Consider the following 14,163-nt stretch of genomic DNA (forward strand, 5'->3'; position numbering starts at 1 on the left):
TCTCATAATTCTTTTAGTAACAAGCAGAACTATGATGGCAAAATTTGGCTGAAAAGTCTGTCCAAATATTAGAATATGGCAATGGACTAATTCATGGGGAACTAACTCTTCTACAGTTTAGGGTTTCACTGTCAGAGAGTTTCAGTCTACTTCCTTATAATTTCTCTCCCCTAATTTCTAGTGTTTGAAAAGATGAAAAATTCATGTTGTTTTTAATCCATAAAATTAATTTAAAGATACCTGGTGCAGTCAAGACCTTCAATAAAAATGAAAGACTGGTATCATTTCATGGAGTGAATGAAAACACTTGAAATGTAAAGTTTTCTGTAGTGATCTGCCAGGACATGACTGTGACTAGCAGAAAGTAAACTGCATGTCAGACTCTTAACTTTACATTCTCCTACAGAACTGTTCTCTAATTCAGATTTAGTCATTTTCCTCCTGTAATTTCCAAGCCCGAGGAAACCAAAAGCATAGAATAGATATAGGAAAATACTTTTCAATATTTCAAATCAATTAACTTGAATTAACCTGACAAATTAAAGGACAAATCCATTGTAGCCTTGAAATTAGGAATGATATTGTCAATATTTTATGAATAATTAGAAAACAAGAACAGACAATTCTATATCCAAAATGGATTGACCTCCTGAGTTGATTATCTCAAAATATATCATGTATTTTATAGTTAAGTAGCACACAGTGGTTTAAATTGAAATAATCTCTTCATGAACACTTGTGAATATTAAACATGTTTCTAATCATGTATTACAAGACAGTTTAAAGTATTCATTTTAAATTATTATTATTTAACTATACAATGCTTATTTTTACTCAAATTAGATATAATTGATATTTAATGATTTGGGTTGTTGTTTTAAGATACAAGAATGTGGACCTGCTGATCAAATGACACAAGTCAATTTCATCCTGGAGATCTCCTGTGAATGTGGGATAATTCAACCTCTTTCCACCCATGACTTTTTGCTGATATAACCCAAGTACTGCCTTCAAACTCAAGCTGTCAAAAAACATAAAATCCATCCACTAGGATATTGGTTGATAAAGATATGAAACAGGAGGCCATTTGAGAGTACTGTTTCTCTTATACTTCTCAGCAACTTAACACAATATTTATGTACTTACCAGGCTCATATCAAATTAAAATTTTAATAAAAACAAAATATTTTACTATTCTCACTTCAGTATTTTACTATAATATTTGTAGAGTGTTTGTGTTTACTAATACAACTAAGTTTTTTTTTTTTCAATTTAAAATAAAAGTTATCTCAAGTTAAAAAAAATCTTTAAAATATTGAGTTGCTGTTAAGGAATTCCATAAATGGCACACACAAGCTTTATATTATTTTTATATTATTTTATATTATTTTATTAAATTATTGCATTTTTTCCTTCAACATTCCTTTAAATTTCAAAGGCATATTAATAAAAGATAAACTGTACCTTCTCTCTGAAAACAGGGCCCCGATTATAAACTTCAGAAAGGAACTGGTTCTGTACAGATATCCTTTTGCCACAGTCATCCAAGAAATTATGCTTAGTAGATCCTGAGTGACACTAAACAGCAATCCTTTAAGGTCACCTGTTAAGAAAATATATCTGCTATTACGGTTACAAATATTTTTTTTAACTTTCCACTATTTGAACAAAATCTACTTTTCTTACTAAACATTTTATATAATTGTTCAATTTAGCTATTCAGAAAATGACTATGCTACTTACCAGTATCAACAGATGTTTATAATTTGTCTAAATACTGTATATTTACTGAGCTGTTACATCACCAGATTTAATTTTTCCTTTATAATTTGTATTTACTAAGAAACAGAAAAGAATATCAAAGCTAAATTTTCATGGATTTCAAAAGCTTCAAGAAGACTGGAGTAGGTTGCCATTTCCTACTCCAGGGGATCTTCCTGACTCAAGGATCGAACTCTGGTCTCCTGAATCTTCTGCACTGGCAGGCCGATTATTAACCACTAGTGCCACCTAGGAAGCCCTTCACAATGTATACAGACATCAAATCATCACGATGTACACTGTAAATATCTTACAACTTTATATGTCAATTACACCTCAATAAAACTGAAATAAAAATGGCACATTAATTAATCCTTGTATTTCAGCTTTGGGGAAGATTTTATAATAATTCTGTACAGTTTTTAGCATTCACATTATTAAGCTGTTTTAGTTTTCCATTTATTTAGGGGATTTACAATATTTATTACTCTTAAAGGCTTGTGACTTTCATTTTTAAATATGTTTGAAAATTATGTAAGTGTTTGTAATTGCTGGTATTCCCCTCCTTGAAGAATTTTCCACAGTTTATAGTGATCCACACAGTCAAAGGCTTCAGTATAATCAATAAAGCAGAAGTAGATGATTTCTTGGAACTCTCCTGCTTTTTTGATGATCCAACGGATGTTGGCAATTTGATCTCTTCTTCCTCTGCCTTTTCTAAATCCAGCTTGAACATCTGGAAGTACAAGGTTCACGTACTGTTGAAGCCTGGCTTGGAGAATTTTGAGCATTACTTTACTAACATGTGAGATGATGCAATTATGCAGTAGTTTGAGCATTCTTTGACATCGCCTTTCTTTGGGATTGGAATGAAAAGTGACCTTTTCCAGTCCTGTGGCCACTGCTGAGTTTTCCAAATTTGCTGGAATAGAGAGTGCAGCACTTAAACAGCATCATCTTTTAGGATTTGGAATAGCTCAACTGGAATTCCATCACCTCCACTAGCTTTGTTCATGCTTCTCTAAGCCAACTTGACTTCACATTCCAGGATGTCTGGCTCTGGGTGAGTAATCACACCATCATGGTTATCTGGGTCATGAAGATCATTTTTTTATAGTTCTTCTGTGTATTCTTGCCACCTGTTCTTAATATATTCTGCTTCTGTTATGTCCATACCATTTCTGTCTTTATTGTGCCCATGTTTGCATGAAATGTTCCCTTCAGTTCAGTTCAGTCGCTCAGTCTTGTCCGACTCTTTGCAACACCATGGACTGCACCACAGCAGGCCTCCCTATCCATCACCACTTTCCAGAGTTTACTCAAACTCATGCCCATTCAGTCGGTGATGCCATCCAACAATCTCATCCTCTGCCATCCCCTTTTTCTCCCTCATTCAGTCTTTCCCAGCATCAGGGTCTTTTCAAATGAGTAAGTTCTTCACATCAGGTGACCAAAGTATTGGATTTTCAGATTCAACATCAGTCCTTCCAATGAACACTTAGGACTGATCTCCTTTAAGATGGACTGGTTGGATCTCCTTGCAGTCCTAGGGACCCTCAAGAGTCTTCTCCAACACTACAGTTCAAAAACATCAGCTATTCGGTGCTCAGCTTTCTTTAGAGCCCAACTCTTGCATCCATACAAGACTACTGGAAAACCCATAGCTTTGATTAGATTGAGCTATGTTGGCAAAGTAATGTCTAGCTTTAAGCAAACTCTTTCACACTCCACTTTCAGTTTCATTAAGAGGTTCTTTACTTCTTCACTTTCTGCCATAAGGGTAGTGTCATATATCTGAGTTTATCAATATTTCTCCCAGCAATCTTGATTCCAGCTTGTGCTTCATCCAGCCCAGCATTTCTCCTGATGTACTCTGCATAGAAATTAAATAAGCAGGGGACAACATACAGCCTTGACGTACTCCTTTTCCTATTTGGAATCAGTCTGTTGTTCCTTGTCCAGATCTAACTGTTGCTTCCTGACTTGCATATAGATTTCTCAAGAGGCAGGTCAGGTGGTTTGGTATTCCAATCTCTTTCAGAATTTTCCACAGTTTATTATGATCCACATAGTCAAAGGCTTTGGCATAGTCAGTCAATAAAGCAGAAATATATATTTTTCTGGAACTTGCTTGCTTTTTCAATGATTCAGCGGATGTTGGCAATAATTAACACTGCTGTATGCTATATAAGAAAGGTGTTATGAGAATAAATCACAAGCTTTTTTATTGCAATGAAATATTTTCTAATATTTCCTTTTTTTTCTATAGATGATAAATTTTCATTAAGCTTAAGGTGATAATCATTGATAATCATGTATGTAAGCCAAATCATTATGCTGAACACAAACTTATACAAACATCTAAATAATATCTCTATAAAACTGTAAGAAAAATACAATGCCATTCATTAATGATTTATTCCATATTTAAAAGAGAACTAATTTCATTTAACATATTTCTTCTCATTAAATTATCATTTACTTTATCTCATTGTTAATTTGTAAACTAACCCATTGATTTTCCTTTCTTCAAATATTGTTGCCACTGAAAGCAAAGAATAAAAATATTGAATCTTTCCAGAATGAATTAGGTTATATTACTTCATTTGTGAAAAACAGAGACTTGGAGTGATTCCAGCAGTACACTGAGACAACTCACTTGCAATAGCCAATTTATAAATATTAAGAAAGTTTTTAAGGTACCATTAATATTCAATTCAACCTACATGGGGATATTTAAACCCAGAATCAGCAAACACTATAAATTTGGATTTTTAAAACTTACTCATTTGGTTGTTTTACCAGCATATCACTGCTAATCACCACCTCAAAGTGTGAAACCAGAGCACATCTTAATTAGCATGTAAAGACTATCATCTCTTAGAGGCAGAGGGCAAAAATTGAGGCTCAGGTCCATGAGTTAATTATAAAAGTAGCTGAGCTCCAGAAAGATGAATTTGCATATCTAACAAGTCTGTTGCCCCAGGGTCAGAGTTTTGATTGGGAAGGAGTGAGATGCTGAGATTCATAATAGGGACATCTAGCTAAACCACTCAGAAATACTGAATCCCATATACCCTCTGGGCCTCCTGATGTGGTCTACCCCTTTTAGGTAAAGATGTAGATGTTTGTGTGCTCAGTCACTCAGTCGTGTCTGGGTCTTTGCGACCACAAGGACTATAGCCCGCCAGGTTCCTCTGTCCATGGAATATTCCAGGCAAGAATAATGGAGTGGCTTTCCATTGCATTCTCCATTAGATCTTCCCAACCCAAGGATCAAACCATCTTGCATTCCTACACTAGCAGGCAGATTCTGTACACTATGCCACCTGGAAAGCCCTGAAAGATGTAGACACCACACCCCAAATCAGACATGATCAGAACCAGAGAGTGATAAAGTGAATTGGATCAATGGTTCCCATTGTCATGTGTCTGCCTGCATGCCACCTTTCTTGTAGTCCGTCTGTTTTTTCCATGCAACGTTATTCAGGATCTGTGTCAGAGGAGGCTGCCCTGACTTTCATGATTGGATCAACAGTGCTTTCACTTAGTTTTGTGTCTTCAGAGCCTCCTGTGACCAGCTGACCAAGACGGAGAAAGGCCAAGAGTGGGTCAGGGACAGATCTGATTTGTGTGTACCTCCTGAAAATGAGCTATATTATGGCAAGCTGATTCTTGAGGATATTCATGGTAGTAATTCTTTCAAAGAACAGTAGACCTGGTCATTAAATGTGTGTTTAAAGAGAAGCAGGTTAAAGTAAGAATATATGAATGGGCCATGGATAGGAATTGGGCTAACATGAAAAGTGACTATGGGTAATAGCAAATCCAAGATTTGGAGTTAGCAACATGGAGATCCAGAAGAACCAAGAGTATAGTCCCTGCTGAAGGCCAGCCTGCTCCAGACCCAAGAAGAACCAATGTTTCAGTTCAAGTCTGTGGGCAGGAGAAAACTGATGTTCCAACTGAAGGCAGGTGGGCAGAGGAATTCCCTCTTAATGAAAATTAGACTGTTTGCTTTATTCAGGCCTTCAGTTCCCTGGATGTGACTCATCTACATTAGGGAGTGCAATCTGCTATACTTAGCCAAAGGATTCAAATATCAATCTTCTTCAGCAACACACTCACAGTAACACCTAGAAAAATGTTTGACCAAATGTCTCTGCAAACACTGTCCCAGTAAAGTAGACAACAAAACACTAAGTATCACATTTTCTTAGCCCCACATCCTCCTTTCACTTTTCCCTATTTCACTTTACCCAATACAATCGCATTCCTCAAAAGAGGTATCTATGACTGTCTTCATTTTCACACCTCATATTCATTCTTTTTTCCATTAATACCTCCCTTCATTCCCAATATTCCATTTTGCTTTTTGGAACTTTATCTTATTCCCCATCACACTCTTAAGTGTGGATTTCATCAAAATTCATTCTTGGCCTTTAATCTTTATAATCTCTTCTGAGGTAATCCTTGATTTCATTACATCACCTAAACAAAAACAAATGCCAAATTTATAACCTTTTTTTTTCTCTTGGATTTTTCAAACTCATGATAAAATTAACATATCTAACATTGAAACCAGGGACAATGTTTGTGTCCCTTCATCTGTTTGTTCAATGCTTGCTTCCCTGTCAACCCTTAACAACAACCATATCACCTTCCAGCATTCTCTATCTCAGTGAATGATTTCATCATCTTTCCATCTTGCAAAAGCCACAAACATTAAGGTTTTCTCAGATATTTCATTCTTTCTCAACCATGAATTCAGTAGTTTATAAATCATGTTTACTTGATCCCTATATATTTCAGAACTTTGTCTTCTCTATTTCTATTACCATCCCTTTAAATGAACATATTTTCTGCATTTGCTATTGAGTCAGCCTCCCTGCATTTCACTGTGTATTCACTTTAAAATATTTTTCATGAGACATACAGATGGCCAAAAAGCACATGAAAAAATTGATCAACATAACTAATTATCAGAGAAGTACAAATCAAAACTACAATGGATTTGAGAGACAATAAAGAAAGCTGAGTGCCGAAGAATTGATGCTTTTGAACTGTCGTGTTGGAGAAGACTCTTGAGAGTCTCTTGGACTGCAAGGAGATCATGCCAGTCAATCCTAAAGGAAACCAGTCCCAAATATTCATTGGAAGGACTGATCCTGAAGCTGAAGCCCCAATACTTTGGCCACCTGATGCGAATAACTGACTCATTGGAAAAGACCCTGATGCTGGGAAAGATTGAAGGCAGGAGAGGTAGGGGACAACAGAGGATGAGATGGTGGGATGGCTTCACCAACTTGATGGACATGAGTTTGGGGAAGCTCTGGGAGTTGGTGATGGACAGGGAAACCTGGTGTGCTGCAGTCCATGGGGTCATAAATAGTTGGACATGACTGAGTGACTGAACTGAACTGAATCACCTCACACCAGTTAGAATGGCCATCATCAAACTGTCCACACACAGTAAACCCTCCTGCACCACTGGTAGGTATGTAAATTGGTATAACCACTATGGAGAACAGTATGGGGCTCTGTATAAAACTAAAATAGACTTACTGTATGATCTAGCAATCCCAGTTCTGGGCATATATCTAGAGAAAACCATAATCCTAAGAGATACATACACTTCAGCATTCACTACAGAACTATTTACAATAGCCAAGACACAGCAGCAACCCAAATGTCCATCTACAGAGGAATGGATAAAGAAGATGTGGTGCATATATACAGTGGGATATTATATATTCAGCAATAAAAGAGTGAAATAGTGCCACTGGGGGCTTCCCCAGGGACTCAGTGGTAAAGAATCCACCTGCAGTGCAAGCAACACAGGAGACATGTTTGATCCCTGGGTCAGGATGATCCCCTGGAGAGGAGTGTGGCAACCCACTCCAGTATGCTTTCCTGGAGAACCCCATGGAGACAGGATCCTGGTGGGCTACAGTTCATAGGGTCACAGAGTCAGACAGGACTGAAGTGAGTGAGTATACATATGCACAAATGGAACTAGAAATTATCATACTAAGTGAGGTAAGTCAGAGAGAGACTTATATATGTCACTCATATGTGGAATCTAATTTAAAACATGATACAAATTAATTTATTTTTAAAACAGAAACAGACCTACAGTTATCAAAAACAAACGTATGATTACCGAAGGGGAAATGTGGGAGGAGGGATAAATCAGGAGCTTAGAATGAATATACACACACTACTATGTATAGATCAATGACCAGCATGGCATACTCTACATCACAGAGAATGCTACTCGGCATTCTGTGATAACCTATATAAGAAAAGAATCTTAGAAAAGAATGGATATGCGTCTATACTCAGCTCATTCACTTTGTCGTACACCTGAAAGTAACAAAACACTGTAAACCAGCTATACTCCAACAAAATCTTAAAAAACACCATGAAATATTCTTCATTCTGTAGCCAGAATGATAGTTAAACTGAAAATCAGATAAGTGGCTGAGTTTTTTTTTTTTTATTTATATGTTTTTGTTTTTATTTATTTTTATTTTTTGTTTTTGTAATTTATATGCATAACATTTGTTTCCTCTGTGTGTATATAATTTTCTTATTATGTTCTATTCATTGTGCTAGTTTTAAATGTGAACAAAATAAAGACCTGTCCTTGAGTGGATCCAGTGAGACAGCAAGACTGGTGAAGAGCCCGTTTCAGTCAGTGCTGTTTGGTTAAGATCTGTAACAGAGGTCAGCCTGGCACTGAAGAATCACAGGAAGGTGCCCAGTCCATTGTTGAGCATTCAGGGAAGGCTTTTAGGAGGAGGTGACTTTCATGCTGAAGATGACAGTTGAACATGGATAGGTACAGTTGTGGCTAGGGATATGAGTTGCATTATTTGGTTAGGGATCTTGTTTGCTGCATTAAGTAATTTAGAATTGTCTCCCAGGTAGTTATGAGGATTAGAAAATATTTTACTGAAAAACTATCAATGGTGATGCAGTTTTGAATACTTACACACACATTAAGTATCACAAACACTTCCAATAATATGGGTCATTTAAGCTTCAACATGGTTTTACCAATGTCAAATCTTTTTTTTTTTCTTTTCCCAGAGGCCCACAGCACACAGACGGTTACAGAGTGAGTAAATGCCAGAATCCAGAAAATCACAAATCAATCCTTTTTTTTTTTTTTTCCTGTAAATAGGTTACAGAATTCTGTCATTAGTAAATAGACTTCATTGATCTAACACTGTAAAAACTGCCCAGATATTTATTTAAAGCCAAATACTCTTATTAGTCTCTTCAACGATATTTAAAACCTTATCTTTTAAGTGTTGGTTATACTGTAGTGAAGCATTTAGGAAATATAGTCAATTTTTAATGATACCAGGTGGATCATCCTAATTTCAGATTAACTACATCCCACTGACACGATTTCTTCCCCACCCTGCTGCCACCTGTCTGATACCAAACTCACTCAGCTGTGGACACTGACAGCTGGTTCTTCAGAGGGGAGTGGGACAAGGAGGCGTCAGGTGAAAATGACTCATTAGCAATGAAATGGAAAAATGTGCAGACTTCCCCACAGACATTTTGGATGAAGCGTAGTTGTTTTTTTTTTTTTTTTTCCCAAGGCTTCTCTCTCTGTGTTCTGTTTGAAAGCTAATTGCAAAATGATAGTAATAATGTATTTAACTTTATAAAGGTTTTGAAGTTACTATGATGTGATGCCTTCAGATTTAATTTATTTATATTTCCTCAAAACCAGTTGAGGTTTCCATTTGGATATAAATCCTAAAGGCTGAAAGATAAATACGCTGATGTTTTGGCTTTCTGTGCATGTTGAAGGTTACTGCCTTAGAAAGAACCCTGAGACAGGGAGTTAGCACACTGAATTCTATTCATTCATTAACTACACAAAACCACGTAGTTCTCTTAACTCCCCTGGACATCAGATTGTACGTGAAGAAAAGAGACCTAAATGAGCACAGTGATTAAATTATGCTTAATTATAGATATTTATGTCTCCTGTTTTCTTGGAATTCTCTGGTGGCTCCAATAGTAAAGAGTCTGCCTGTAATGCAGGAGACCCAGGTTCAATCCCTGGGTTGGGGAGATCCCCTGGAGAAGGGAATGGCAACCCACTCCAGTATTCTGGCCTGGAGAATTCCATGGACGGAGGAGCCTGGTGGGCTACAGTACATGGGGTCGCAAACAGTTGGTCACAACTGAGTGACTAACACTTCACTTCCCTTTCTTGTTATTTACTTGAAGTTATTAATAGATTACTTATTCCTATCAAATATCTATTATATTTGTGGATTTTATACTATTTAAAGATCTTTTCATTGGGTATATGAAATAGTAACAAAGACAAAGTTTTATGCCTGAATCTTCAAACTGGAGTTTTCAGAAAAGCGCAAAAACAGATCAGTTTTCATGAAATTAAAAATACAGACTTATTATAAAAATGTCTCTATGCTACAAAGCATTAATGATTGAAACATTTATAGAAAAATTTTAGTGTGAGTTAATAGTTGTGCAATGTCTCCTAAAGGCACTTCAAACTATGGAAAGTTAATAATGTTTAGCTAAAAAAATTTTCCCATTTCTAAGACCAAAATGGTTGCAACACTAAAATGATAAGAAATAAGCTGAACACACAAAAAAGAGTTCTCAGTGCACAGTGACTTCCTAATAGTAATGTGTGCCTTTTAGGACCTTGGTTCTGGAGAACATGTCCAAATGTTAGCGACACACTGGTGTGCAAAAAAAAAAAATAAAAAAAAAAATATATATATATATATATATATGAAAACAATAAGAGAGATTGGTAGAGCTTCAAAATAAAGATTTTCTAAACCCATGTTCACCTTTTATCACCTGAATTCCTTTCTCACACATGTTCACGCGTCTACAGACCTTCTCATTTCCCAACAGCCTGAAGCTTGGGCATTAGCAGCAACCACTAGAAGCCATACTCTCACCTCTGTTCCTATTAGTTAAGAATACCATCCAGCTTCAAAAAAACTAGAATATTTCTCCTTTAGTCGCTTTTGCTTTCTCAGTGAGGGGGTCAAAAGGGTTGCCTACAGCCAGTAACTAAGCACAGAATTGGTTGCTGAAATATTCTATTTCACAAAACCATGAACTCCCAGACTAGCCTTGTTAACTGCTTTTTGTCATACACTTACCACATACGTCTTCTACCTTGAAAAACTTGTATCTCCCCTAAGTCCAATGTCATGAAACAGAACTGTTTTTCAGACTCTGCAGCAAAAATCTTCACAAAGGGGACAGCAGGCTGAAGTCAGTTTTTATAGACTTTATTCTCCTAGGGCGCTGAGAATCTGTGAGAGCAACCAAAGCTGAAAAAGGTCTTCCGTGCCATTCTAACACCGGCGCTGCAGCTGTTAGCACTTCTGGTGTCAAGGTACAAATGTCATGAAGGTACTGTCAGTAAAGTAACACCCGTGAAAAAGAGCCTGGCAGTCTGGCTGGCCGCCAGCGCCCGTAATCATCTTGTTATATGCTGCTCGGAGCCGGACTTCTGTTATCACCATTCCCTCCGATAGCTCTTAATTGAAGCAAAGGGATTTGCCTCACATCAATAGACTGAAAGGGTATTTCTGAACTCTTTAAAAGTGTAATTTCAAAGCTGAAAGCTAACTGAGGTGCTTAAAATATTATGGTTCAGCTTTCTGTAATTCATAAATTGTGTGTCATGGGAGGAAATAGCTTGAATAAAAACATGTTCCCCAATTCCCCAACTAGAGTCTTCTGTGGAGAGAGTACAATTGAAAACTTCTTCAAACAGATGAAAGATATACAACACATGATGCTTATTTTGAAACTCTGTGAGTTCTAATTGGGGAAAAAAAAATCAATGAAGAGATTTCTTAGACTTCGAGAGATTCTAGAGTTTATTACAAGAATGTATAAAGGATCTTACCATACTCCTAAGACTCTTCTCACCTGATTTGGGTACAATGCCAGAGTGGGAAGAGAGGCAGTGTGTGAGGCCTCTCCCCAGGGATAGGACTCCAGGGACTGGCATATAGACGAATTGCTCGACATCATAGGTTACTTGACGATTTGCAATTATCATCAACTTTACTCTTAGATATGGTAATTTACTAAAGTCTTTGTCAGCAATCACAGAAAGATGCCCTTGGCCTAGGAGCTAAGCCTGTGGACACTTTTTCTGGAGACATCTGGCACCACAGCACATAATCAGAAAATAAGAATAACCCCTCTAGAAAGAAATAGCTTATATTGCCTTTATCTTCCAATTAACAGGGCAAGTGTCACAGGCATTCCTTTCCCAAGACTATATCTCATATGTATAACACACATATGCACATTCCTATGAGATACAAATCTCTATCCTTTGTGTCATTCTATCAAAACTGCTTGACTGACATTATAATATTCATTCAATTAAAAGTAATTATGGAAAAATTCACTGGCTTGTGGTATATTTTCAATTAATGCAGTCCTCTTCACTCTAATTATCAACATCAGTGTCCTATTTTTGTGATTTATCTTCCAAACTTCTAAGTATCTAACTGATAAACCCATATGGATATCTTATAGATCCCTTCCAGGTGGTGTTAGTGATAAATAACCTGCCTGCCAATGCAGGGACGTAAGATACTCGGGTTCAACCCCTGGGTTGGGTAGACCCCCTAGAGGAGGGCATGGCAACCCACTCCTGTATTCTAGCCCAGAGCATCCCATGGACAGAGGAGCCTGGCAGGCCGTGGTCCACAGGGTCACAAAGAGTCGAACACAACTGAAGCAACGTAGCACACAGCATGTAAACTTATTATTTTCTTATCTCCCCATAACTTTTACTTCTCATTGTTACCCACTTTTCCTATGACTTTTCATGCATGCAATTCCACGGCAAAAAAAAACAAAATAAAATATAAAGCACCTTTTTTCCTTGACACTTTTTTTTAACCCAACTAATAATTGACTATGCAATTATAAAAGGCGCCAAATCTGGACTCTTTTTTTATCCTCAATACTAAAATTCAGCCTGGAGGTTTTCTAACCTGGACAATAGCAGTAGCCTCTTGACATTTTCTTCCCATCCCTGTTTCTCTTACTACCTCAATGCATCTTGTCCTTTAAAACCTGTTTGCTTCCTTATGAACAAATCTACAATGCCACACTTATAAACAGAGGCATCTGTGAACTTTCCTTTGCCAAAAAATAATGTTCAAATCCTTAGCCTGTGGCTATTTACCGTCTATTTTTTCCAGCTTCATTATTTGAGAGTATCCCTATGCTCATGGAACTACTCACCAGACCAATGCTTTCATTTTTCCATGATGCAAGATGGACTCTTTGCTCTGCTTGAAATAGACATCATCTTCCCCACTCTTTAGTACCTCGTTACTCAAAGTACGGTCTGCAGAACAGCAACATCAGCATTGCCTGGGAGGCTGTTAGAAATGCAGAATCTCAGGACCATGCCAGGCTACTGAATCAGAAACCTCCATTTCACAAAACTTCACTTTGTATTATACACAATAAATACTCTCTTCCATGAAGCCACTCCTTACATTCCACTACATTTTCACGTCCTACCATGGTGAACATCCTAAAGCCTGCTGGATATTTTAATTACACTCAGACACTCCTTCCCCTCATCTTTTTCCTCCTCTCATTTTTCATTTTCTCCTCCTCTTTCCTCGTCTTTTCCTACTCCCCTTCACTTCCTATTGTTAATAGCAGCAACAGTAGTAGTTGTTGCATTAACATACACCTCTGGCTGAGGGTCAATTTATCTCTTAGAATTTTTTCTTCCAACCTGAATCTTCTTCCAATGTTGCTCCAGTGTAAGTTGAGTTTTTCTTTTTTCTTTTTTTCCCAGAAATTAAATATTATTTTGCAGTTTGATGATAAAAGTAAAACTAGTCTTTACAAAGATCGCTACTACTGAGCCAGTGAAAGTAATTATATGGAATGAGATGCTATATTTCTAACTATACATGGTATGATATAGCCATATTCATATAACAAATGAAACAATTCAAAATTTTTCATGTGGTAGAATAAAAGTATATACTCTTTCTACCAAACTATATCTGAATAGTTGTATAAAGTCTGCATTCTTTAGAAGAGCAATTGTAGATTGCTAAAATATTTTTACTTGCTTAAATATGCTATAAAACACACAATGGAAAGCTATGGAAGTGAAAGTATTAGTCCCTTAGTCAAGTGCGACTCTTTGTGAACTCATGGACTGCAATCTGCCAGGCTGCTCTATCCGCAGAATTCTCCAGGCAAGAATATGGAGTGGGTAGTCATTCCATTCTCCAGGGGATCTTCCCGATCCTGGGAAGGAATCTGGATACTCTTCATTGCAGGCAGATTCGTTACCGTCTGAGTAACCAAGGAAGCACA

The 14,163-nt window shown here is 37.0% G+C and overlaps 1 protein-coding gene across 1 annotated transcript in view; it reads right to left on the reverse strand.

Moving 5' to 3' along the window:
* The window catches only part of CNTN5 (contactin 5), a 1,555,907-nt gene that overhangs the window by 1,190,555 nt on the left and 351,189 nt on the right, over positions 1 to 14,163 (reverse strand). Inside the window, exon 2 of the mRNA XM_043481782.1 lies at positions 1,465 to 1,603. Coding sequence (XP_043337717.1) covers positions 1,465 to 1,544 — 80 coding nt within the window. The 5' untranslated portion in view covers positions 1,545 to 1,603. The remainder of the gene's footprint in view (positions 1 to 1,464; positions 1,604 to 14,163) is intronic.

The sequence above is a fragment of the Cervus canadensis genome, chromosome 11, assembly GCF_019320065.1.
Source record: "Cervus canadensis isolate Bull #8, Minnesota chromosome 11, ASM1932006v1, whole genome shotgun sequence".
In the NCBI taxonomy this organism is placed as follows: domain Eukaryota; kingdom Metazoa; phylum Chordata; class Mammalia; order Artiodactyla; family Cervidae; genus Cervus; species Cervus canadensis.